Source organism: Capsicum annuum, chromosome 1, assembly GCF_002878395.1.
Source record: "Capsicum annuum cultivar UCD-10X-F1 chromosome 1, UCD10Xv1.1, whole genome shotgun sequence".
Classification (NCBI taxonomy): domain Eukaryota; kingdom Viridiplantae; phylum Streptophyta; class Magnoliopsida; order Solanales; family Solanaceae; genus Capsicum; species Capsicum annuum.
In genome coordinates this window covers 622,424-649,488 of record NC_061111.1, presented here as the reverse complement: position 1 = coordinate 649,488, position 27,065 = coordinate 622,424, and the positions used below count along the sequence as shown (strand labels likewise).

Here is a 27,065-nt window from a genome sequence, read left to right as displayed (position 1 = left end):
GAAGGGAGTACTTCCTCTAACCCCAAATTATGTATAAGTACTTTGGTGAAGAGGGAATACGTATTGAGCACAGTGCCCCTTAAGAAAGGAATACTTATGGGTTTGTTTGGCGCTTTCTAATTCGAAAATAGTTCCTCCATCCTTGCAAGGTAGAAGTAAAATGTCATACACTCTACCCTGCTCAAATCACACTTGTAAGATTCAAATACTCTCCCTAAACCCAATTATGAATTATACTAAATATGTTATTATTGCCGAGGAAAGAAATGCAAGTTATTTTGATAAAAGAGGAGAGATCGAGCTTACTGGTAAGAATGTTATTCTAAAAAGAAAAAAACTAATGAACGGCGAATTTAATAAGGACGACACAAAAATGTACTGCTAAACTAAGTTGTGCAGACTTTTCACTTTCGATGTCACACCCATATCAAATTCTTCAAATACACTATGTTTGAAGAATCCGACACGCCCCACAGTTATTTCGGAAGAGTCCAAGCAACAGCTTTAAATCAAAAGGCCATAACTCACGAAGGACTATAGTTCAATCGGATCCCATTGTAATATATCCATATCACCATTTATGCAATTGGCAATTTGGCAACGGCCACAAATATGTTAGGCATCGACCAGCTTTAGGGATGCTTGTGAAGCTAAAAGCATTATTGAACACATCTCATGATCACAACCATATATGTTACAATATTACAACTTTATATGGCTACAACATAAACTAAGGATCTACAAATAAAATTGGACGGAATTAAATCCCCCACCCCAACCCTCTGCCTTCCTCTCCCCGTCGAGCCCTTTCTCCACAATCTTCTATATCTAAATAAATAATCCCATGGACTGGGAGACGAAAATCTGCACAAGAGGCTTGTTCTCAGCTCGCACTCGTCAAACAAATGAAGAAATTATCTATGCGCTGATTATTTTGTTTACTGCCACTTGGAGATGGAAGAAATTCACGTGAGCTATTCAACAAGGACAAGTGCATGATTCAGCGACAAAAGCATAAGTACACTCTGCCTCTTCCTATACTTCAACCTGCAAAAGCAAACGAAACGACGCTGATAAAGTTCGTTCAAGGCATTTTTACATGTGACTGAAGAATTCAAAATTGTCTGCTCCAGCAACACCAAATAGACACCTGAATATACACGGTGTTTACACATGAAAAGTATCATTTGTCATCAAGATTCCAATTCTCTCCTGTCCCCATCCTCTCCGCAACTTGACATGGAATTTAATCGCTGTTGCAACTGGTAGCAGATAAAAAACCATTTTTAGCAAACAATTGGATGAATTTCATCAAGGAAGAGAAAAATCTCCATACAATGGGTCTTTTATTATTATATGTTCATTCTTTTTCTCCTCAATTCAATCAACATTACATTAGACCTTTGCATCAAAGAAACTGAGTGCGCACTCACCTGCCAGTATTTTTGTTTTTCTGCAGTTAATTCATCTGTCAAATTAATCATCCTACAAAATAGAGAGAAGATCAGTTCATTAATTAAGAATTCTACATAAAACTGTGAGAACCATGCACCACAGTTGATTTGTATCCACAGCGTACTGACCTAGCCTGAAGCTCAGATATTTTGATTAGTAATAGCTTCTCCCTTTCAGAAACGGCTGCTTCAACCTGCAAAATGGAAGAGTCTTTATCAAAATGAACAGTTGCCATGTAATAAAAGACAAAAATTGTCAATAAGAGACAAGTGTTTATATAGCTCCATGTAAACATCTGTAGTTTCTAAAGTTTTAAAGCTAAGCATATTTTCAAAGAAAAGATATGTACTTACAGTTCCATTGTTCTCTGGGCGCTGTAGGGAAGATAACCTCCCATTTTGAGAGGCTGAGACAGAAAAAGAAATTTCAATCTAAGTAAACCTGAATTTATGTTACTATTGTTAAACATATATCTTTACATAAGGACACCAGGCATTTCTTCCTCAATGTTTACTTACAATCTCCTGCTTCAGATAGTTGCAAGCTACTCAATAGATTGGCAATCAGATCCTGAAAACAAATGCGGAAGGAATAAGGAGTTAGAACAACCAGATAAATAGAATTGAACTAGTTAATCCTAAATTTCACATTTCCTTGTTTTTTCTGTGTGTCTGGGGGTGAGGAGGGACACAGATCTTGCATCTCTACCATACACTGATGTCTGACCTGTTGAATTGACGTCTGTTGAAAGAGATTTTGCAGGTGAGGCATGAGAACTGAAGCAGGAACATTATTAAGGCCAACTTCCTTGGGCGGTTGACAGGGTGGCTGAAATAAAAAATGCAGTATTATAATGTCAATAAGTTCTTTGCTTTTTTCACTTGGTTAAGACAAAATAGCACCATTAGGGTGGAACTGAAGTTTTAACATATTCACATCATTTAAGAGCAGCTGCAAAGAAAGGGCAATACACACACCATTAATTTAGAATCGACCAGCCATTCGCCAACACTAGCAGACTTCCTAAGTGGTGATCCCTGGGAGTCAAAGATCTTGTGTCAAAGATACAGCAAGAATGAAATAGTTGAGTTGTTTTAAGAACGCAACATCACACCACTTACTTGGGAAGATCGCCGAGGAGCTGTACATAATGGAATATCCTAACATACATATTTAAGTTAGCAAGTAATCATCTAAAAGGAAGAGTGAAAAAATATGATATACCTTTACAAGATCTACATTTTCTGACGTTACAGAGAAACGGCCTTTTATTTGGACCAAGTTCGGCTTTGACTTATCATCCAAAGAATCTTTGAATCCTGAACAGATAAAAATTATCATTACCATAAAGCGAAGTTCGCCTTTACTAGCATGTCACCTAGACTATTCCTATAAACTATTGCCAGTCATACACACAATAGCAAAATGAACTTTTCTTGCCAGCATTAATACCTCCAGATGATTTAATCGGAGCTGATAAACTATTTCCTGAAGCTCGATTGGGAAGCATTAAAGGGCCACTAAAGCTGGGTGCTCTTCGCACAGGAAGCGCTTTATCTCCTGGTTGTTGGTTTTCAATCTCACTTCTGCAAGAGCAACATAAGTTAGCTCACTGAAAGTTCTCATTTTGATAACAGCTGTCCAAACAGTCATGTTTCTATATGCAAATGGTCAAATAAAGCACAACGAACTAAGTAGAAGGTTATTGGATTCTGTATGCGCTGGAATCAGCCTCCATAAAATGTATCCAATGCACAAATTTTAGAGAATCCTGTGAGAAGTCCTTCTCTCATTAAACAATTATTTCTTCCAAAGAAGAAACATTCTTCAATAAATCGGGGACCTGCCATATAGATGGTAGAGAGACCATTTGAGCATTCAGTTATGATCAATTTCCTTTCACCCTACAGTTGAAAATGGACTGAAAACAAAGGCTATTTGATTCCTGAATATTAATGAAGGTTCACAACTAAAGTTCTAGTGCAATGTTTTTCCTTTGATAATTTGTCATGGAGTACGTAATATACAGTACAATTAAAAAAATAATAAGTCATACAAAACCTTTCGGAGTTTCGAGCTCTTTCTGATGCCGAGTGACTAAGTACCATGCCTGCCATAAGTGGTCCGCTCTGGCTTTGACGTGCTTTTGGCGTTTGAGTTCTACTCTTGGCTGGTAAAGCATCCCTATCTGAAGTTAGGGGTGGCAACTCCATTTTTGATGCATTCTTCTTCATTCCATTTTTCTCCCAATGACCAGAATCTAGTGGACTACTTTCCAAATCTTTTTCCTTCCTGATTTCATATTCAGCTTCACCAACACTTTCTTGCTCACTGGGAACAAAACATAAAAAAAATTGAGATAATAATAATTCAAGGCCTCTACTTTCCAAGGTATTTGTGGGATTACACTGGGTATGTTGCTGTTATTGTTATAATAATCCAAGGCCTACCTTGACCAAAAATAAAATTCAACTAATTAATATTCACCCCAGGAGAAAACGGTTAGTTCTCATAATATATGATGATGTTTGTAATCTTCTGAAGAAGATAAAAAATTACATTGATAATATCTGGTATGTACTTGATTCCACAGGAAATAATATACACTCCAGAAGAGAGGATATCATTGTTAAACTAACTTTTTTAAAAAACCGAGAAATATCAGAAGGCCAGTGAAGCATGGGGTGGAAAATGGCTCATCTTCTACCCTTCTCCACATAAATATGAACCAACTAACTTTAAAGCATCAAAATGGACTCTAAGAACAATATTTAACATGAAAGCACATACATTCTGCGCCTCTTGTATCACAACACTTAGTAAAAAGAGCAGCCCGGTGCATTAGAGCTCCCGCTATGCACAGGGTCCGAGGAAGAGCCCCACCACAAGAGTGTATTGTGTGTAGCCTTACCTTACATTTCTGCCAGCCGTTGTTTCCAAGGCTTGAACCCAATCCGTGACCTCCTGGTCACATGACAACAACTTTACCAGTTACTCCAAGGCTCCCCTTCAAAATCTAGTGGGATCTTCCAAAATGTTTGACACCCTCCCTTATATTTAGTCTTTAAGTCTTTCACAACTCCCTATGAAAGATTCATTGAAGTATTCAAATTTTGAACTTCATCATGATATTTTCACTATCATGCTAATTTTCAACCATTACTTTAATATTTATTCCATCAATATGAGTAATATATAAGTCGAAATTTAGCATCTTACTTCGCATCCAGAAAATACTTCTTAAATGAAACAGTGGAAGTATAATAGTTGGTCCAGAAATGGTTTAACTAGTTCTACCACCTAAAAGTACGAGGAATTCAAGCTCATTAAAATAGTTGGAAATTCAAAACAAGGCGTCAATTTCCCTTTGCAAAATAACAGCTACTAATTTGATATCTTTCTACAACTAATTCTATGTGCCTGGCCAAAACTAAAAGGAATATACCTGGCAGTAGAATCTTTTCTAGGGGTTGATTTTCCAGCATATAGTATGGCAATAGATTTCTCCTGCAGATAAGAGAACAGTTCAAGGCCGATTTGAATGACTTGAAAATACACTAAAGCACCACCGCAAAAGACTGGCAAAGACCTTGTAATTCATATAAGCTTTCATGGTATCATCGTCTTCCTTAATTTCTTGTACGTCGTCATCTTCCTGTACCTGCCACCGCAAACAAGAAACTGTCAAATTTGGGATGGCAAAAATTATGGAGCAAAAGTGAAAGAGCGACTTTATCAGCAGCAATAAGGAGATGCCTCTCACATACATACCAGTGAAGCCTGAAGCTTTAAGTCCTCCAGATCAAAGTTCCAGGCGCTAACTCCCCGTTGGTATTCACTCTGTCCGGAACAACAAAAAGTTAAAACAGAAGGAAATTTTTTAAAGAAGGCTACACCCCAACTTGTTCACTTTCAGATGTCACAGATATAGAAACTTGAAAAGAGAAACATTAGCCTAAGGCACAAAGTAGACACTTGCAAAAGGGAAAAAGATGAAGGAAAATGCTTTTACTTGCTTTTATATAAAAATAGGGCCATAGACTCAATGCAAGAAGCAATCCTTTCGGCTAAGAACATAAAAACATTATTTGAGTACATCGTCACCGTACTTTTTGTTTTTTTCTTCTTGAAACCTGAGGAACATCATCAACATTCTATCGCCAAGTCCAAAGGATTGAAAGTGTACAAGGAGAGAAAGTACAACATTCTTTAAAAGAATAAAAGAACCAAAAGAATGAATTTACAGTTATAATTAGCAATTATACACTAACCAATTTGATATCTCCGATTTTCATAGAATGCACATAGTTCAAAAGAGCAAAATGGAGATCCAAAGATCTGGAATTCATAATTGAGAGGCTGATTACATTTTTTCATCAAAGATGGAAAACTAATTTTAGAGCAAATAACATTTTTGCGCACAGAAGAATATCATTGCCGCTACTGCAACAAATAAATGCACACGAGCTTAGATTCTACTGAACAATGTCATTGATAGAACAATTGCTACAAACCTGTGATAATGCTTCCTGCTCGGAAGAAGGCATTCTTTTCAAAGCTAGTTGGGCAGCATCCTTATCCTGCAATAATTTCATCAAGCCACATTACACAATGCTAAGTAGGGAAGCTATGCAACCATTAGAACAGCCATACTATGAAATACCTGGAGGGCTTTAACTCGATTCCAAAGTGGTGGCAGGTCAGCAAAGAGCTTTTTTACAGAAAGCTCCGGAGGCTTGGCATTTCTGAAAAAAGAATGCTTCAACAACTTCTCAGCAGTTGGCCTTTTAGTTTGATCTTTCACCAAGCACATTGCAACCATTTCCTTGAATGACTGTTACAACAAGTAAAAACCATTTTTGTTCTCCATGCTTTTTTAGGTACAGTTGAATGAAACTGGAATTTAATTAGTACCTTAGAGAATTTTTTGTCCCTGTCGTAATCAAGCCCAGGAGGGGCATTCTGTATTGTCATCAGTAGTACCTGTGACAAGAGAACCGATGGTAACTTAATAATGCATACCCAAGAACCAAGTTAAAGTATTATTGATAACCATTTGGAAATGAATATATACCTTCATTGGAGGGTACTTTGAAAATGGTGCATGTCCATGAGCCAACTCCAAGGCAGTTATTCCAAATGACCAAATATCAGCCCTGTAGAAGGAAGAAAATTAGTGTCAACAGCATCGATAATATAAATTTTAGCAGTGACCCTGTATAAGTACACAAACATATCACATAGACAAGACCACATATCCAAAAACAAGTTTCTAATCAACCATAGTTGCTTATTACATGTATACAAATGCTTACAACATGTCATCATGAATGATGGAAGCTTCATCATTACAACATGAATAAGCCTAAAAAGCTCGCGTTACCTAGTGACAAATTAATATACTTCCAGTTTTAATTTCAAACAAATACTAAAGAGGATAATTCATATTTGAATTCAGTGAGAGGATTAAAATGCATATACTTAATACCTTTAAGCACTAAAAGTTCATCAACATAATCCAATAATACAATTTCAAATGGAATTCAGAGTTCAGCTTTCTCGAATAGCTCCCAGTCAGCCATTAAATGAAAATTTACATCATAACCTATGAAACCATCAAGATCCTACACTGCGACAGAGAAAACTCACTTGAAATCATATCCGGTTCCAGGTTGCAGAACTTCCGGTGCCATCCTACAAAATAAAAGTAGTTTATGGACATGTAGAACACGAAAAAACTTGCATACAAACAATTATTGATGGAAATTGACTGAAAGGATGCCTATGTGCTCACCAACATGGAGTTCCTACAAAAGTATTCCTAGACCGTTGTCTATCACCACTGTCAAACATGCATGCTGAAACACCAAAATCGCCCAGCTTTACTGCCCCGTTAGTGTCAAGCAATATATTCCCAGCCTGCAGTTAGAAAAGAGGTAGAGAAACCACAAATATCAAAACTTGAGAATCAGAAACAAGGGAACATCAGTTTTAACAAACCTTAACATCTCGATGGATGTGCCCATGTCGATGGAGATATTCCAATGCCTTGAGAGTTTCCTTCAACATAGAACAAATAGCAGATTCTTCGAATCCATCGGGATATGCTATTTTCATGAGATGCAAACAAGAACCCTCAGCCATGAAGGGCATCACCACCCAGAGATAGCTCTCAACAACAAATGAGCAGAATGATTTTATTACATTAGGATGGTCTATCAAACTCATCGTTTGAGCTTCCCTGCGTATGTCATCCTGTGGAGAAATAAAATTCTTTCAACCACGTATTGTAAAATAGCAGCATGATCCGACCCAAATAGAAATACAATTACAAAAACAGTCTTTATAACATGCACCTCAATTTGTAACTATAAGAAGCCTTCCTTGAACTTCTACTGCTCAAAAAGGAATTGACGCAGACCATAAATCACATTGACGGAAATTTTCTTAAACGACGCACCCTCTGGGAATGCGTGCAACCTTGCTGAAAACAAAACCCTATGGACACAAAAGATCCAAATAGTGTGATTAAGGTTTAATTCTTACCGTCTCACTTCTCTTTTTAGTTTCAGGAGAGACTTGTACGAGTGAAAAATGTGAGATTTAAAAAATATCTAGTTTAAGGAAACCTCTAACTTATCTTTAAAATGAAATTGAAATATGAGCCTGAATAAAGTCGAACAAATAAAGGGGATTCATATAATTGATCAGGAATAGTGTGGGATTCATTAAATGATATTTAAATTCGTTATTCTTTAATTCATAATGTTGTTAATAGTGGAGAATTGGGGGGCCCAGAAACAATCAAGAAATCAATAAGTAAAAATATAGTATCACAATTAGCTATGTTGCTCGTACTCTTCAAGAATGTCAAGGGGTACGTGTTGAATTCTCCAAAAGTAGTGTATTTTTGAGAATACAACACGTGTGTGGCATCGAAAGTGAAGAGTCCGCGCAACTTGCCAATTAGAGAATATGTGAGGATCTTTTCCTTCTTTTGGATAGAAGTGAAGAGTAAGTTTCAGAGGCAATTAGTTTAGCAGGTCATTATGACATGAAAATGAACATATATCAATTAAATATATTGTTTCCTAATAACACGGAATGAAATTATTTAGCGACATCTATAACCAGTGTCCCCACGTCAGAATTTACAATCCAAAATTGTTGGTAGAATTTGCAATATGAATAGCTAGTCCCTGACATTTAAATCAATTGAATTTTGAATAATTTGTTGTTTATCCAAATGGAGTTAGTTTTTCCTTCTATTCAATCAAGATAAGAGTTTTACAATTTATTCTCCAGTATGATTTTTCACTTCTATGGCCCATATAACTTTCTTTTTTATTTCAAGTAACTTATCTCATACTATACTTTTCTCGTGGGGGCCTTACTACACCAAAGCTCATGCTTTAGTTAAAAGCTAAAAGACCAGCAAACACTGGGCAGTTTTCTATGTTTTTCGCCTTGGTAAACTGACCAAATAAATTTTACTGGGTGCTTGGGTGCTTACATCGAACGCATTGATCAACCTACCAAAATTGACTATTATCACAAGTGAAAAGAAACACAGAAATGCTGGGTGGCATGAAAATAGACCTAGCACAGATGGTCATGGTTACTTTCAAGGATTCTTCGTCTCAAATATTTTCCTGGGGCTGGTTACAGTGAGGGGACTATTAATTGCTTGTACCAAATCTGTATTTTACCTTATTAAGAAGGAAAAGATATCCAAAGATCAATTCACAACTGAAAATATAACCCTAAAAAGATGAATATCGTGGAGTTCTACTAGCGACAAGTCAAACAAGAAGTTGATGAGAGAAATCCACTAACCAAGAAAAAAAAGAGCTTTGAATATTGATAGAAAGAATCCCTGATAAAATAGATTAGTGGTGACAAGGATAATGTGATTTCATATTGAATACCGGAATCTGATGGTATTTATAAGGCCACTCCATGGACTTCTCAATAAAAGGTTTGTCAAAGATGTATTTAAGAAACTGTTATGTAGTTTTGCTGGCCGGTCAAAAACTCACACGTCCTGAAGTTGCAAGTAGCTGAAATTAGGATGTTGCGATGGATTGTACGAGGAGAGTCAAGATTAGGAACTTCAATACTCAGATAAGCTAGGAGTGGCCTTTGTGGGTGATTGGACAAGACATGCCACACCAGCAGCTCGCCGAGAACATGACCCTAAAAAGGAGGATATGGAGGTCGACGATTAGGAGAAGGTTGGTATGTAGTAGAGTGATGTCTAGTTTCCCTCGTCAGTATTATTATTAGTACTCTCCAACTATCTTATTCTTCAATTTTATTATTACATGAGGTTTCCGTTGTTTCGTTTATCGTATTATTTCCTTTTCTACACTATATTCTGCATGGCTTCTTAATTACTATAGTTACTTAATTTTTGTTCTGCATTACTTGAGCCAATGGTCCACCGGAAACAGCCTCTACTTTCACAAGGTATGGGTAAATTCCATACACGCTACCCTCTTCAAAACCTACTTGTCGGATACAGTGTTGTCAAAGGGGTGCATAAAGCACGCGTGAGCCTTGAAGCGAGGCTCAAAATGTGTTGAGTACTTCGCTTTGCTGAATGTGTGCTTTAGTGTCATCATCAAGGCGTTAAGGCATACTTTTCCTTGTCAATGAGCCTCTTTGAAGAGGCGCCACTACACAAATCATATTTCACTTTATTGCAATCTCTTTTCCAATTTTCTTTGTTCATATATTTGTCATTCATGCTTATAATTATTAGTCTTAGACTAAACATATATATTTGTATTTATTTTTCTCCCTTTGCACCTTTTTTCATTAAATCCCCCGCTTTATCTGCGCTTTACGCTTAAAGCCTCAAAAAAACTTAGAGCTCTTTTTTGCTTTTTGCTTTTGATAACACTGGGTTTTTTGTTGTTGTTGTCGTTATCCAATCCAACTAAAAATTACAAACGTGTGGTTTTTTTTTTGTACTGATAAATAGTTTTGTAGCATATTATTTCTATTTAAAAAGATCCCCAACAACAAAAGAAAGGTAAAATTAGGAAATGAATTGTCATAGACAAGGAACAAATTGCATTTCAAAATAGCCAAAGTTCTTATATGTTCTTTTTATGCCCTTGAAGAGAACTTCATATGCATACATCGTTGGCCAAATACCTAGCAAACCGGAAACTTTTAACATAAAAGTGCAATCCAAAAAGAGTTTAAGAAAAGAACTTCAAGCTTCCAAACTTCGGCATTGTTACCGGTAGGTAAAACCAACTGCCACTTCAGACGCCAGCCTAATCGATAGATTATTCTTTGTAATCTGATTACACACAAATTAACTCTCATTGCATATATATGTCCGTGCACTATCGTTTAGTGCCAACGAATTCAACAACCGCGTAAAATTAAATACACGGCCAATACAAATACAAAATCATTGACTTTGTTCAATCAACATCACTTGAGTCTACCAAAAACCGAGTCTTGATACATTGGCCGAAAATACAAGGAGTAAAAACACACACCTACAACAAGTCAAAGCAAACAAGGAATGAAGGAAATCACAATTGACGCCTCATCCTTTCAACTTTTTTTTTTTTTTTTGATAATCGTGGTGCCCTGACCAACTTTTGCGCGCCTCGAATAATTCCACCGGACACCTATCACCTCCCACCAGCAACAAGTAGGTAACTCTATCCACCAAAATCACCTGGTCATTTCAACTCTATGATCTCTATAGCGAATTTTACAATTCTAACAAAATTTATTCACTAAGATGAACTAAAAATGCATCTAAAAATCAACCAATCGTCAAGTCAAATCAAGTAAAAGTCAAATTTCGATGAGCAAAAACTCAAAAGAGCATAGAATAAGCAGACAAACCAGATTGCTATTACAGCGATCGAGATCCAAACACTTAACAGCGATTACTTCATTGAAAGGAAGATAGATCGCTCTATAAACAGTTGCACTCGCTCCATAACCAACTTCTTCTAGAAGCTTGTAATTATTTGGATTCACCGAATAGTTCCTCGCACCGCCGCCGCCAGCCATCGCCGCTCCGACTAAATAATCGAAAATCTTCGTATGAATTATGGAAACCGGTAGAAATGACCGTTAAAGTTGACGGAGAGCATCGGAAAAAGTATTGGCAGTTGAATGTAGCTCACAAAAGAGCTGCTATTCTATGATAATAGTATTTTTCAGAATTTGTTAGTATTTCTGGTAATAATGTATTTTCTATTTCTCTAAATTTTAGGCGATAATTTACTGAAAATGTTTTTACTACCGTGCGAAGTGGGGATAGAAAAACAAAGAAATGTATACCAACGAAGGAGGTGCCAGCATATATTTTGGATACGGGTAATTCGGGTCGGGTTATGGATCATGAGTTGGGTGGTGTAGAGAAGCTGACGTGGATACATGCATTTTCGTGATGACACGTAGAACCTTAGCACGTGCTATGATTAATCATATTTCAATTTTTTATAGCAACAAAAAAGCGCAAAAGGAAAAAGAAAATGAAAATTCAAATTACTTTAGAAAAATATCACCATCTTATATTTCTAGATGTTTAAACAAAATTAGTCTTTATTAGTATCCAGATTTATTACTTATCATTCTACTAATTTAGCCGTAGAGGGTAATTGAGTTGATGATGGTGATACTTTATATGGAGATTAGAAATAAAATATTGCATAAAAATAAATTGACTCGGTGTGTATTTAAAAAATAAATTCGTGAGGATTCTCCTTATTAAATGTTCATTTCTTGTTGGCTAATTATGCAAATGAAAAAATATACTTATTTGATGGCTCGGGGAGATTAAGAATACTTATAAATATACATAATCATGAAATAATAATATTTCCATATCAAACAAGCTAAGATCGATAAATTAATTTTCACGTGTTATGTAATGAAACTTCTTGTTTATTATTTATTTATTTAGATATCGCAATGAATAATTAGGTCATTAAATATATCCCAATAATATTGATCTTTGAGGATTCAGTATGTATTAACTAGCTTTATATATATATATATATATTTATAATCGTGGTGTCCAGACCAGCTTGCGCGCACCTCGACTAAACTCACGGGATACCTGCCACCTCCCACCAGCAAACGACTAAATCCACGAGATACCTGTCACCTCCCACCAGCAATAGGTATGAGGTAACTTTGTCCACCAAAGTTAGAACAGATGAGAAGAAAACACCTAGGAACACCAAGGTTAAAATAAATGAGAAGAAAACACCTAGCAACAAAGGTTAGAACAAATGAGAAGAAAATACCTAGCAACCAGGGTTAGAATAGTTGAGAAGAAAACACCTAGCAATCAGCAACAGGGTAAGTGGGAAGAAAACACCTAGCAACAGGTATTGGGTAATTGGGAAGAAAACACCTGGTGTTTGTCTCTGCTTGAAATTGAACCTAAGATCTCATGATACTCATCTCAAATTCACTGAACCACTAGGCCATACCCTTGGGTGCTTTAACTAACTTTATATTTGTTGTTGATGTATTACAATTATCGTGATTTATCTCAACTTGAAATCAACAAAGAAAGAAATCTCACGTGAGCATCAGTACATTAAATCTATTCGTCAATTTGTTTCCTTTTTTTTCTTTTCTAGGCACTTAAAATGCATTTTTTTAACTTATTGTTGTTTAATTGCGCAAGATTAGATTTGTAATTTGTATGAACTCAAATAACAAAATGAAAGATTTATATAATCGATGTTAATTAATAATCTATTGCATGAATTCAACTAGGTCTTAAGACATTACTTGCCTTTAGACTACTAATTAATCCTAAGTAAATTAATTTCACTTGTTATAAATATTATCTATGATTAATTTTTAAAATAATTTGATAGTGTATAGAGAATTATACTATTAACTAATGTATCTTGAGTTCTTGACCATGAAAAGTAAGCATGACAATCTCTAACCAAAATTGAATTACATCATCTCCTTCCTCATGCCAAAAAATAAAAGTTCTTATCCTGATTTTTGCTCAAATTGTTATTTTTCATATACTTATTAAATGTGTAAAAATAGTTCATTGTTACTTTATTATTACTACTGAAAACAATTCATCATTATTATCATCAATGTCATCGACATTTTTTACCTTAATTCATCATTATTATCATCAATGTCATCGACTTTTTTTACCTTAAATATGTACTCTTACTCTAAGTATAATTTAGCTTGATCTCAATCTTCATAAGCCATATAGATAAATTTAAAAAAAAAATCAAATTTATCCTTGAGTTATCAAATTACTCTTATCTTAAAAAGATCGAAATATGATAGTAAATAAGAGGAGATAACTAGTAATTTTAGTTATTTAAATTATTGTAATATCTAACTAAACATATTATTGTAGTCTTTATAATTATCTGACAATGTTTAACGTTCATCTTTTCATTTCTTCATGTTAAAAATGTTATGATGGAACAATAACTGATTAAAAATTGGCAAGTATGTAATCTTTCAGAAGCAAAGGCACCACAACTATATATTTAATTGAAAGTAGTGTATTTCAAGAATAATTAAAAGGGACCAAAAATACTTTTAAGTCAACGACGGTGGAGATAATATATCTAGTGAAATTAGACAAATAAATTGTGAGAAAATAAATTGTATGCAGATTTTTAAAATAGCGTGATTGTTCACGAGTGAAGCAAATCAAAATACAGTAACGAAAAGAAAGAAAAAAAAATAGTAAATAATATGGCCACTAATAGGAAAGTAGTGCAGAACCGTAAATAATGGCCGGAAAATTGGGTTTATTAACAATATATGAACATCGGTACAATTTAGACGCATCTGATGTATACACCAAATTAATATTATTTATCATCATAAAATAATTAAATTAAATACATATTAATTAATCATGAACTTTAAAATCAAAAACATGATATGAATATATAAGCTTGGTGTATATCGGGTGCGTGTAAAAGAATCGAAAATCACTTGTTAATACTCAACGACTAGTACTTGTACAAAATTTTCTGCTACATCCTATTGTTAAAATTGTTTTCAGAAAAATAAAGTTTATATGAATCTCTTCCTCTTAAGCTCTTTGAAGAAGCTCTAGACACCAAATACCCTAACCCCATAGGCACATAACTAAAGTCGAACCACGAGGTATATGGTATAGAACTATGCTTTGCATTTCTGCATGAAATTATTTCCACACTACTTGAACCCTTAATCTTGTCGTGCCGTGATCACATACGAAGCAATTTTACTGGTTAATCCAAGCTCTCACCCCTTGTTAGATATTACACCTGAAGAGTTGAATAAGTTTATAATATGAATCTCCTTTTCTTAAGCTCTTTGAAGAAGCTCTTGAGACCAAATACCCCACCCCCACGCCAAGACACATCACCCATATCCCTACATCTACTGCCCATCCAACTCCTTCCACCTCCTCCGCCGCAGCTTCCACCGTGTCACCGCCGTCTGAATCCTCTTCTTCACCTTCACACTCCGAACAGCAACAAGTATACCCATCATTCTCACCTTCTCTTTGCTCAGGAATCTCCTCCAGCTTCTGAAAACAGCTCCTCCTCCGCCGTGACCTCTTCATCTCCATCTCCACCTTCTCAGTTATCACAGCGGCCGGTGGCGGTGCTTCCACCGCCACGCATACTTCTGCTCCTTTAACGTGTAAATCATCGTTCTCCAACGTGCATTTACAATGAATCCTCCAATTCTCTTGATTAACCCCATCTTTCATGAACATACCCTTTATAACCTTAACATCACCCATGAATATCTCCAATTTAACTCCTTCACTTGCTTTAACTCTATCTTTACTTCCGTAAATAACTCCATTTGTTACCTTCTCTGCTGACATATTAATAACAACTCGATGAAGCGTAATGAAACCGGGCGAATTAGACCGGATTTTGGAGTCGTTAATCTCTAATGGACTTTCAGTAATCCGTGGGAGATAATGCAGAGTTAGAGAATCTGGAGGGACATTTTGATCTGTAGGTGATGAAAATGATAAATGGAGGTAAAAACCTTTGATTTTTAGACGATCTTTTTCGTTTGGCTGAAATCCTTTACACATTTTTGAGTTTGCTGAATTTGTTATTTATGGTTATTGAATGTGAATGAATTATGAATTTGTGTGGGGTTTTATGTAGAGAGGAGCTAAGGGGGGCGACGTTTGTTTTAGAAGAATCGTGGGGCGGGAGAGCACACGGTTTTGACAATCTTCATATTGTGTCAGCAGACAGAAAGGGCAATGGGCCGTAGAAGGTTGGAGTATGACTAGCTAAACGACAAATTTTACCGAATAAATTGCTCACTCACTTTAGGAAAGTTGATTGTATAAACTTCAGAGTTAAATTAAAATTGATTAACTTAATATTTTTAAATTAAATATTTAATAATTAGATTTAACTTTAATAATTAGATGTTCAAAAACTATAAAAAAAAAATGATATAAGCTACAATACTTTCTAAAATGTTGATCAAAATTCATGTAATTTGACTCTCAAAAAGCAAAAAATATAACAAACAAACATAAATAGAGGAAATATTAATAAAAATGTGATAATTTTAAAGTATTTTTAGTGACAGACTTAGAATTTTTACTGAGAAATTTAGAAGCACGCATACAAACTAGTCGAAGAAAATTCAACAATTACTGATATATATATATATATATATATATATATATATATAAATAATATAATTTTTAAATGAAAAAGGTCGGGATGAAGCCAGATAGCATGGTCTTTAAAAATGATGGCATGTAATTAAATTGAGAAAAAAAAAAAGGAGTATAGAGGACGACAAAGTAGGAAGGCGGATTGGCCAACAGAGTTTAGATATGCCGCGTGCTAAGCCTTTTTCTTTGTTCGTTCCTTAAACAGTAGTAGTATATATATAGTTGTTGCATACATTGTACTCGGTCTGTACTTATGAGCAACTTGTTCTGCACTGGTCTTTTTTATTTTTCAGCAATGATTGAAACAGTTAACATGAAAGTACGTTCCAAAGCATGTTATGCAGAAAATAACATTTCTTCGTTTATGAAAAAAAAAAAAGATTAATACTGTAAGTACCTTAAAATTAGGTAGTGTTTGAAAAAAAATCAAATCTATATAATCTTCAAAAGGATTAGGCAGCGATATATGTTAGTCAAGATACGTCAATATGGGCTAAACTCGGCATAGCTATAGGGAATAAAACCGGGTCGCGGATGCTTTGGCGAAGGAAGGAGCAAGGCAAAGCCAGTTTGCACATTGTATAGTTTTGGATGCCCCCTTTCTTTTGTAGCCCATGATGTCTGAACGGATAAAATAGGAACTTGTTATCGTAGGAAAATACCTTCTTTCACTTCTTCTTCTGGGCTAGGCCCTTTGGTTTTTGTACTTGAGCCGGACTAGGCTCCTAAACCTTGTGTTTTTGCTTTAATATATGCATATCTTCTTCATCAAAAAAAAAAAAATACGGACCAACTTAAATTGATTGTTGAAGTTTCGGATCATATAGCTTAAACATGCAAACCTCCTACAATGGGCGTAGCTAGAATGGTGCAAGGGGGTTTATTCAAATCTCTTTTATCTCAAAATTATATTATATGTATGTATAGCGTATGTTGAATTTTTTTTTTTTTCTTTGCATCTTTATTATTAGTGAAAATTCTGATTGCGCTGTTGATTCTTGCGGTTTCATTTGTCAATTTTGAAGGTTTGCTTCAGATTTGCCAATTAGCCCACTGCAAAATACTAGAAACATTTGGGTTGGGCAATTGCACAGTTTCATTTTGGACCTGTTTGAAGTTGTGGGTGTTGGAACACCAGGTCCACTTATGTATATTGGACCATCTTTCTATGGACTCTTAATGTAGATCATTTAATCTTTGAATTTAGCTCATAGATACCTTTTAATTTTAGTTATAACCTTCTTGGTTAGTTTCTGAAAGTGAAAAAAAATATTTTGGCTGGAAATATGGACAGGAATTGGACTTTAGCTAAACTTTTGGATAAAAATAGTAAATCCAAGTGATTGAAAATCACAAGAGGGTTGTCAACTTAAGTTGTTTTAAATCTATTAAATTTTTAGATATATGTTAAGGCTTAGCGATGAACATAATAAATTATAGGTAAGATTTGTATGATAAGGTTACATCACATTATTTTTGAGTCAATGGAGAAATTGAACACATGTAAAGTTGGTATGCCACTTCTGATGGAAAGTGGAGGGGTGGGGGAATTTGTTTCCCAATTTATACAAGCATTACATATCTAAAGTTTTCACATTATCATCGTCTTTTCTATTTTTAATTAAAAAATTTAAATAAAGCAATTAAAATTCATAAATTCTTGGTGAAAAATTTTTCCTTAATTGTTGTATCTTCGGTTGTTCTTTTTGGAAACATTAAGCTAATTCTTGGAGCTTTATTATAAACAATTATATATCATGTACCATCAATTAATAGCTGGTTGGTGGCTATTCAAGGTTCTCTTGCTGAATAAAACTTCTAATTATCTTTTTTATAACCAACTCGTTTTAGAATTGCAGTTGCTTTGCCATATTTTTAATTAGGATATTACTTGCTTTCCACTAAAAGTTCGTGAGGGATGGAATGAGATTGACATCTCTTTAAATAATATTTATTCTCATAAGATATGACACTAAATAAAGTAAAATAAAGTGATTTCACAATGTTACTTTGTATATATACATTAAAAAAAAAATTGATTGCGAAAATGAGCGGATCAATACTACAATATTTTATGAGGATTTGGATGAAAGAGGAAAGGACCGTCACTATTGGCAAGAAAAAGAGAAATTAACAAAAGAGATTTTGGCTAGGTTCACTTTGAGTTTGTCAAAAAAAAAATGAGCCATTTTGATTTCTACACATTCAAATTCACTCGACTTAAATTCATCAAATGCGAAAATGTTCCTCAAGGGACGTCTCTATTCTCAAAAGAAACGTCTTTTGAGAATGGAGACGTCCCTCTTATAAAGGAGCATTTTCGCCTTTGTTGAATCTAAGTCGAGCGAGTTTTGAATTTATTGAGCCATTAAATTTCAAATATATATGATGATATTGTTTTAAAAGTCTGTCTAACTGACTCTAAGATTTAATTATCGTAACATGTACGTCAAAGGAAAGCACGGATCTAAGTACTAATACTAATTACTAAACATGCACACTTGTCCAATAATAGATAAATTTTCTCACTAAATCTTTTTTTCTGTGTCAAATTAAAGAGGGAGACGCTCAATCTATCCAGGATTCTTTTATTTCTATTAAGGATTGTAACTCTAAACCTCTAACAATTGGTTTTTCATTACAATTCATATAGCTAAATGGATGTGAATTGCTGAAAAATTATGACAATTATTGTATATTTGAGGAATAGACAAGAGGGTGTTGCTCAGATAGCGAACATCCCTCATGACCATTTTCAACCGTAATATTGTAAGTTCGAGTCACCAAGAGAACAAAAACATAAATAAGAAAAGACAATGATCAAGGGAGGTGAACTAGTGAGGAATTGGTAGGGGAAAATGTTATCTATATGTACAAATTGATATAAACCATTGACTTAAAAGGGAGAAATATTGTCTCCATCACATTTGGAAGCATCCATCATCAAGTGGCGTGTGTTTGCCTCTCTTACCCAATCAACCAATCAATCATATTCTTTTTTTTGTTTGTATTCTATTTCTAAGGCACACATTTTCCCTTCTTTATTTTCTTTCCTTTATTCTTCTACACATTCTCTTTTAACCATACAAGTCAGTGTAGAAATTATGAGAATAATTTTGTCTATACGCCACAAGGATATGTTCTATAAATTCCCATTATATTCAATCAACAAATTGTCACGGCTCGATCAAATACTACGTTTCTTCTATAAGTCGTTCGAAGTAGTGGCGGAGCAAGAAAATTTACCAAGAGAGCTTACAAGCGAACATATGAACTAATCGAAGGGTTCAATATCTACTATATAGATTTAAAAAATAATTTTAATATGTATATATAGTAAAAATTTTCGTTGAAGGGGGTTTAGATATGAACCCCCTATCCCCAAGTGTAGCTCGGCCCCTGAGTCGAAGAAGCTAATTAATGCGTACTGATATGTAGAAATGATAAAAGTCTAAAATTTTGTCATTAATTAGATGTTTGTGATTAATCAAATATCGAGAATATATAATATTAAAATTTCCTTATAGTAACAAATTTTGTATCGCTCAAATTTAGATTAATCGAGTTAGTAAATTATCGATAGAAAGCAAAATTTAACCCTAGACTAGTATAGGAGGGATCTAGCTAACCGACAGGGGGCGTTTTCAACTTTCATTTTCTTTAGCTCATGGCTAACACACGCATGTTAGATTGTCTTTGTGGCTGTTTTCAATTTTTGGATCTATATTCAGATCTTTTTATAATAGTTTTCGTCGACAAATAATACTTTATTATAATGCTCAATTTTTAATTTTTTACAAAAATTAATTTATATAACGTTGTGTTATATTATGTGCTTTCTGTGATTGAACTTTGATATAACGGCTAAAACACAATTATCTAGATAAATCATATTGTTGAAAAAGTTGAATATTGTATATAAAAATATTTTTTAAAAAGGATACAAATGGTCCACGTTAGTTTTGCGAAGTGTATAATCCATTTTAAATCAAGATGACATTAGAGGAAAGTGTGATAAATTAATTTAAATAGCCACCCGAAAAAAAATAAGTTAAAAGATGTACATATAATATATGTAATATTAGCTAGCAATTACAAATATTTTTGGTTGAGGTGCTAATAATTAATGTGCAACTTCCCTTTGTTTCGCCAAACCAAAAAAAAATCCAATTATAATTTAAGGGAAATTCAAATTTTTTGAATATTATAAGTTTAAATTCTGAATTCGAGCCAACATTAGAAAGTTGTAATTACATTTTTCCTCGATTATAGTATATGGACACCATGTCCATACCCATAACTGAAACGTCCATTGACTCAAATAAAGTATACAATAATCTTAACTGCCACAACTCGGTTATTGTGTACCATCATCTTTATGATCAATTTTAATTCTTTATTCTTATAATAACTAGTTTCAATAAGGAGATGATGATAATACTCCACTAATAGCAGTGGAGGTAGGCACAATCAATCCATTAAATACTAATTTAACTGCAATAGGAAGCTAGTTGACACTGTTAATTACGAGATTAAAAATAAACAAAGTTAAAGTATGGAAAGGATTAACTCTACCTTTGCAAATTAGCATATACTTATGTAAATTGATTTGCCATAACAAAGACGATATATACCATTTGCTCAAATTCTGCGTATATCATTGAGCATAATATTGTAAGTTGAAAAACACCGTAAAAATATAAGAGTAAAATTGAAGAAAATAAATAATATTTCTTTTAATTTTTTCATGTTAACAAGTCAAATGAAAAAATTATTTTCTTTAATATAATGAACAAGTAAGAGATAATGGGGGGAGTATAATAGATCATCGGAATGTTAAAGGAACGAGATGGACAGAGAGGATTAGTACAGAAACCCAAATAATTTGGAATTAAAAAGCAACTAATTAATTGATTAAGAGTTAAGAAAGGAGGATGATTAAGTTAGCTAGGTGTCAGTCCCACGTCTTCCTCTCTTTCTTCTGCCTAATTTTCAGCTACATGTTTCCTACTAACTCCTACGTATTTTTTGTTTCAGCTTATATTAAAACTCGATTAAATTTGAATTCACTTCAAAAAGTCCCACATTAAGGAATAAAATATTTTTTAATAAAAGCAATTCTATACCTAGGAGACTCAAATATTGTTTCAGCTTATATTAAAACTCGATTAAATTTGAATTCACTTCAAAAAATCCCACATTAAGGAATAAAATATTTTCTAATAAAAGCAACTCTATACCTAGGAGACTCAAATACAATATCGCTGATTGAAAATGAAAGACTACTTACTATTTCACTTGTTAAATCTATTAATCAAATTGTCAAGTACAAAAAGTCCACTTTGTGGCCATACCTATAGGCTATAGATATTTATAGCCCACTTGTTTGAATTATCAGTCAAAATAGAACATAGTAATTATTTTTATATCCCAATTATTTGTCTCACTCACCAGTATATATATTTCAAAAAAATATATTCCTGAAGTATGATTATAGTATTATATTTTCAGTAGTGTTTGGATTCTACTAGGTAGCTAGGCTGAACTTGGTTCTCCCTACTCTATATATATGACGTTTCAGATATTGTACGTGAAGACGTTTTAATTTAATTTTTATCTTTATTCGTTATTTTTGACAAATTGAGAAAAGATATTTTTTATATTTTATTTTAGTATTAATTATTTATTCTTTAAATATATTTATTATATTAATAAACATCCATTAATAGAAAAAATATGATAAAATCACTATATCAATTATTGTTTTCTTAAGGAGTATGCCATGTCAAAAAGTGACAATTAAAAGCAAATGGAGAAATTAGTTACTACTAATAATAAGTGGAAAGAGTCAAATTTACCTCCTCTATTTTGAAAAATTGACTAAATATATCATTCGTGGTATTTTAAAGTCAAATTTATCATCGTTGACATACTTTGAGGGCAAATAATCCATCTATTTCGAAAAAATGGTTAAATATATCTTTCATCATACTTTGGAGCCAAATTACCCTCGATGTCATATTTTAAGGTCAAATTTACCTCATTGTTAAGAAACTTTTCACGTGTATCCTTCAATAGAAAAGCTCAAATCAACTTTGAATGTCCCACTTTAAAAATATAAAACGCATGCACCCTAATCGGACGAGTTAGGTTATGGTGTGTTTAATTTTTCTTTAAATTGGTCATTTAACGCTGATTTGAGCTTTTCTATTAAAGTAAGGGTACATGTGAAAAGTTTTTAACAACGAGGGTAATTTTAGCTCCAAAGAATGACATCGATGATAAATTTGAGCCCAAAATATAAGGAAGTATATATTTAGCCAATTTTTCAAAATAGAGTGATAAATTTGACCCTTTTTTCCTAATAATAATACTAATCAAACAACTATTATTAACTACTCTTGAAAACAAGATAGAGAAAACGTTAAAATGCTAATTTAAATTTAATTATTTATGTGATTTTAATATATTCCAAACATATTTTTAATTTCTATATATAATATATAAGGATATATATATAGTTGTCATTTGTCAAGCAACCAACAGGAAGAATCTCTTTGACCCTTTTAGCCAATCAGATAAAGATGAATGAATTTTTCCACTGTCTACCTCTCTTATTCATCTTTTATTTTATTCATATATAATTGACCTGTCCTTCATTATATATTCGAAGAAAAAAAAAACTTGATCTCAATCATGATATTCGAATATATATATATAGGCTTTTTGAGAACTATAGGTTAATACACGTCTTTGTCCAAAAATGTTTAAAAGGTTATATTGATTTATAAAGAACTCAAATTCAATTTATTTGTAGATTAATTTTTTAAAAAATAAATAGTAAATAAATAGGAAGAAAGAGACATAAAATGCCAAAAGTTAGTTTTCTTTATGGTACATTATCCTTATGGATTCACATTTTTTACATAAAAACTAGTATAAAGAATTTTTATATTATACTTATAATTAATTAATCGCTTATAAATGTTATATCACTCTGTTTTGAAAAGTTACCATATTAAGCTTGTAATCATAAGATAATTTTACATGATTCAAGTCATATTCAGTAGTAGAATCATTTTTATCTAAAGAAAGTTAATTAATATTTTATATATTTTGATTTCCCACAATAAAAACTTTAGCTTCGCCACAGCTTTACTGATCATATCTATGAAAAGAATTTGAATTCTATCCTAATCAAGTGCGAGCTAGGTTATCACTTACGTGTTAGACCAAACTCACTAAAAAAAATCATTAAATATATACTACGAAATATTAAAATTTGAAATCAAATAATTTTATTAAAAATTATATTACCAAACCGACGAACTTCAAATCCTGAATCTGCTCGTGATCCCAATAATGCACGTGGGGGTCAATGATAAGCTCTGCATGCCAGTAAGAAACTAGTTAAATAAATTCTCTCCACATATGGTGGTTATATTTCTTTCTTAGTACCAAGAGAAATAACACTTGTTAATATTCATCATAAGATTAGTCAACTTACAGTATGTAGGCAATATTTTATGAGTGAATTTTTTGTACAAAATCACAAACAAACAACAAACCCAGTGTATTCCCACCTAGTGGAAAATCACAAACTTGTTAATATTTTAAGATTTGAGTACTTTGATAGAACTCATTCTCAAAATTCTGGGACCAGTTCGACAAGTAAAGTTGAAGATATATAGAGCCCATATATATGAAGTAGCTCTAGGAATTGTTCACTATAAAAAAGTGTACATTCTTTCAGTTTAATATACTACTACTTTTTTTTGGTAACAATATTCCCAATAATTATTAGTAGCTGTATACTTCATCATATTCCCCTTTTCTTGTATTCATTTTATCTCTAACTTCCACAAATTTAAGCTAACATTGCAACTATACTTATATTCTGTCATTTTTTGAATTGTATCAGTTGGAAGTCATGAATAGTAACAACATGGAGGGAGAGCAAGTTCGCGATTTAGCTACTGAGAACCGCGAGGAGGAGGGAGAGGAAGAGTTGTCTGAGAGCGCAATGAGAATTCAACCATGGACTAAACAGATTACGTTAAGAGGAGTCATTGCTAGTACGATAATTGGTTGCATATACAGTGTGATACAAATGAAAATGAACCTCACAACTGGGATTAATCCGAATCTCAATGTATCTGCTGCTCTTCTTGCCTATATTTTCATTCAGGCGTGGACTAAGATCCTTAAAAAGCTCGGGTTTGTATCTGTTCCCTTTACAAAACAGGAAAATACCATGATACAAACATGTTCTGTCGCGTGTTACAGCATTGCTCTTGGAGGTATAATGTGCTTATGTGTTGTTTTAGTTGTGTATTTCGCGAGGTTTTTGTTGTTGTATTATGAAATATATTTGAATTTTCAGGTGGACTAGGATCATATTTGTTGGGAATGGACAAGAAAACTTATGAACTAGCAGGAGTTGGAACAGTTGGAAATACATCAAATAGTTATAAGAAACTTGAATTTGGATGGATGACTGGCTATCTTCTTGTAGTTTGTTTTATTGGACTTTTTGTATTAGTTCCTCTTAGAAAGGTACTTTAAATTCTTAAAAGGTTTTTAATCATTTGAATTTACATTATTAGTTGATGAAGTCAATATTGTTTTCTGATTACACAGGTCTTGATAGTGGATTACAAGTTGACTTTTCCAACTGGAATGGCAACTGCTGTTCTTATTAATGGATTTCATGGGAAGAATGATAAGAGAGCTAGGTAAATTCACTTTAAAAAGTTTTTTTTTTTTTTTTTTTTAACAATTCTAAAAATGCATAATGGAAGTTTTTGATTTTTTGCAGAAAGCAAGTGAAAGGTTTTCTCAAGTTCTTTAGCTATAGTTTTTCATGGGCTTTCTTTCAGTGGTTTTATACTGGCAAACAGGATTGTGGATTTCAACAGTTCCCTACTTTTGGATTAAAAGCTTGGAAACAAACGTATGTCTTTTTCCTTTTTTTATTTCTCGGTTGAATACATCGACAACCGCGTGTCTAACTTGTTTACATAGATGCAAGCCGGAAGTGTCTGCTGGCAGGAACACTTTATCATGGGATCAGTCGGAACATATTGTACTTCGAGTGTCTAAATAAGATTTATTGGCAAGTTTAAGAGGTTGTCGATGTATTCTGCCTTTTTCTGACCTAATCATGATGGCTTAACATAGTAATTTCTCTTTCTGTGTAGATTTTTCTTTGATTTTAGCTTGACTTATGTGGGAACTGGAATGATATGTCCACATATAGTGAACATATCATTGCTTCTTGGTGCAATTCTTTCATGGGGTGTAATGTGGCCTCTCATTGCAAAACTTAAAGGCGAATGGTTCCCTGCTGATATACCAGAATCCAGTATGAAAAGCCTTAATGGTTACAAGGTTAGTTAATAATCAATTTCCTTTCTCTCTTTCTCCAAATTGTAATACAGATTTTTCATTCTAGTACTATGTTTCTTGACATATAGGTCTTCATCTCCATCGCGCTCCTCCTTGGCGACGGGCTTTACAATTTTGCCAAGATATTGTATTTCACACTGTCCAGTGTTCACGACAGGTTCAAACGCAAAAATCTTAGTCCAGGTAAACTTTGTCATATATATTCAGCTTACTTATGATTAGTCTATGATGATTAAGTATGTTGAATACTTCGATTGCTAGATATATCAGCAGAAGAGGTGAGGCCGGACAAGAAATCAGATGATGTGAAATGTGATGAAGCCTTTGTTAGAGAAAGAATTCCAATGTGGATAGGAGGTGTAGGGTATTTAGCCTTGGGGACTATTGCTGTGATTATGATTCCATTGATTTTCCATGAGATCAAATGGTATTGGGTGATCATAGCCTATCTTTTTGCTCCATCTTTAGCTTTCTGTAACGCGTATGGCTCGGGTTTGACTGACATAAACATGGCATATAACTATGGGAAAGTGGGATTATTCATGATGGCTGCATTAGCTGGTAAAGAACATGGTGTCATTGCTGGTTTAGCTGGTTGTGGTTTGATAAAGTCAGTGGTTAACATTTCTTGCATTTTGATGCAAGATTTTAAGACAGGGCACTTAACTTTGACATCTCCAAAAACTATGTTTCTTAGCCAGGCTATTGGGACAGCCTTAGGTTGTGTGATAGGTCCACTAAGCTTCTTTTTGTTCTACAATGCCTTTGATATTGGCAACCCAAATGGTGAATTCAAGGCACCTTATGCATTGATCTATCGAAACATGGCGATTCTCAGCGTTCAAGGAGTATCCGCTTTGCCTCAACATTGCTTGCAGCTGTGTTACGGATTCTTTGCATTTGCTGTCGGGATAAATTTGGTGAAAGATCTTTCTCCAGAGAAGATAGGGAAGTGGATGCCATTGCCTATGGCGATGGCGGTGCCTTTCCTAATTGGTGGATATTTTGGTATAGATATGTGTGTAGGGAGTTTGGTTGTGTTTGTGTGGCATAAACTGAACTCTAAGAAAGCTAAGGTGATGGTTCCAGCAGTTGCTTCTGGTTTGATCTGTGGTGAAGGTCTATGGATTCTCCCTTCATCTATACTTGCTTTGGCCAGAGTAACCCCTCCAATTTGCATGAAATTCGTGGCTTCTTGAAGTATTTGATAGTCCAACTGATCCATAACTAATGTACTGATTTACAGAAGAGAATTTTGAAGTCACCAACAGCTCGTTTCATTTCGTTTTTTCTGTCTTCTTAGTCTAAGAATTGATAAAGTTGTACTTCACAGATGAAATTTACAATGAGAATGGGTGGCATTCATTTACAATAAATTTCTCCAGCTGTATCCTGTGGCAAGTATTACTACCACTTTTCTGTAGGTTTACGTGTGTCCTGCATTCATTAGTTTAGAGTAAACATCGAGTGTAGATTAAAGTATCAGTTGCTATACGGTGTCGAT

The 27,065-nt window shown here is 33.8% G+C and overlaps 3 protein-coding genes across 7 annotated transcripts; 1 reads left to right on the top strand and 2 right to left on the bottom strand.

Moving 5' to 3' along the window:
* Positions 1-535: 535 nt before the first annotated feature.
* Positions 536-11,766, bottom strand: LOC107863716 (serine/threonine-protein kinase BLUS1). 2 transcript variants are annotated; one of them, XM_016709810.2, is made up of 23 exons: positions 11,332-11,766; positions 7,456-7,710; positions 7,250-7,374; positions 7,105-7,149; positions 6,530-6,611; positions 6,370-6,438; positions 6,119-6,289; positions 5,970-6,035; positions 5,227-5,295; positions 5,045-5,116; positions 4,901-4,962; positions 3,517-3,786; positions 2,908-3,041; positions 2,680-2,774; positions 2,577-2,615; positions 2,433-2,492; positions 2,182-2,283; positions 1,974-2,025; positions 1,809-1,861; positions 1,584-1,648; positions 1,434-1,485; positions 1,151-1,262; positions 536-1,047 (listed from the first exon to the last, which is right to left on the bottom strand). In XM_016709810.2, the coding sequence occupies exons 1-22, from the start codon at positions 11,500-11,502 to the stop codon at positions 1,194-1,196; spliced, it is 2,178 nt and encodes a 725-aa protein (XP_016565296.1). In that variant the 5' UTR covers positions 11,503-11,766; the 3' UTR covers positions 536-1,047; positions 1,151-1,193. The 2 variants fall into 2 exon arrangements, with proteins under 2 accessions (XP_016565296.1, XP_047269642.1); XM_047413686.1 differs by lacking the exon at positions 2,577-2,615.
* Positions 11,767-14,420: 2,654 nt separating this feature from the next.
* On the bottom strand, positions 14,421-15,635 carry LOC107863712. Its single transcript, XM_016709796.2, has one exon. The coding sequence runs from the start codon at positions 15,545-15,547 to the stop codon at positions 14,744-14,746; it is 804 nt and encodes a 267-aa protein (XP_016565282.1). The 5' UTR covers positions 15,548-15,635; the 3' UTR covers positions 14,421-14,743.
* Positions 15,636-23,600: 7,965 nt separating this feature from the next.
* Positions 23,601-26,937, top strand: LOC107863687 (metal-nicotianamine transporter YSL1). Of its 4 annotated transcripts, none has more exons than XM_016709749.2 (8): positions 23,601-23,931; positions 24,075-24,453; positions 24,537-24,709; positions 24,794-24,888; positions 24,972-25,106; positions 25,354-25,543; positions 25,630-25,744; positions 25,823-26,937. In XM_016709749.2, the coding sequence occupies exons 2-8, from the start codon at positions 24,084-24,086 to the stop codon at positions 26,758-26,760; spliced, it is 2,016 nt and encodes a 671-aa protein (XP_016565235.2). In that variant the 5' UTR covers positions 23,601-23,931; positions 24,075-24,083; the 3' UTR covers positions 26,761-26,937. The 4 variants fall into 4 exon arrangements, with proteins under 4 accessions (XP_016565235.2, XP_016565251.2, XP_016565243.2 ...); XM_016709765.2 differs by having other exon boundaries at positions 23,614-23,890; XM_016709757.2 differs by having other exon boundaries at positions 23,630-23,962.
* The last annotated feature ends 128 nt before the right edge of the window (positions 26,938-27,065 follow it).

What these genes read in the sequence shown, in the direction of transcription:
- LOC107863712 (XM_016709796.2), bottom strand. Translation starts at nt 15,547, where the DNA reads ATGTGTAAAGGATTTCAGCCAAACGAAAAAGATCGTCTAAAAATCAAA.
- LOC107863716 (XM_016709810.2), bottom strand. Translation starts at nt 11,502, where the DNA reads ATGGCTGGCGGCGGCGGTGCGAGGAACTATTCGGTGAATCCAAATAAT. An exon ending in TTTGTAGGAACTCCATGTTG is followed by an intron (nt 7,150 to 7,249) that starts GTGAGCACATAG and finishes TTTATTTTGTAG; the next exon opens with GATGGCACCGGAAGTTCTGC. An exon ending in AGAAAAGATTCTACTGCCAG is followed by an intron (nt 3,787 to 4,900) that starts GTATATTCCTTT and finishes TTTTGTTCCCAG; the next exon opens with TGAGCAAGAAAGTGTTGGTG.
- LOC107863687 (XM_016709749.2), top strand. Translation starts at nt 24,084, where the DNA reads ATGAATAGTAACAACATGGAGGGAGAGCAAGTTCGCGATTTAGCTACT. An exon ending in TTAAAAGCTTGGAAACAAAC is followed by an intron (nt 25,107 to 25,353) that starts GTATGTCTTTTT and finishes CTTTCTGTGTAG; the next exon opens with ATTTTTCTTTGATTTTAGCT. An exon ending in AAAGCCTTAATGGTTACAAG is followed by an intron (nt 25,544 to 25,629) that starts GTTAGTTAATAA and finishes CTTGACATATAG; the next exon opens with GTCTTCATCTCCATCGCGCT.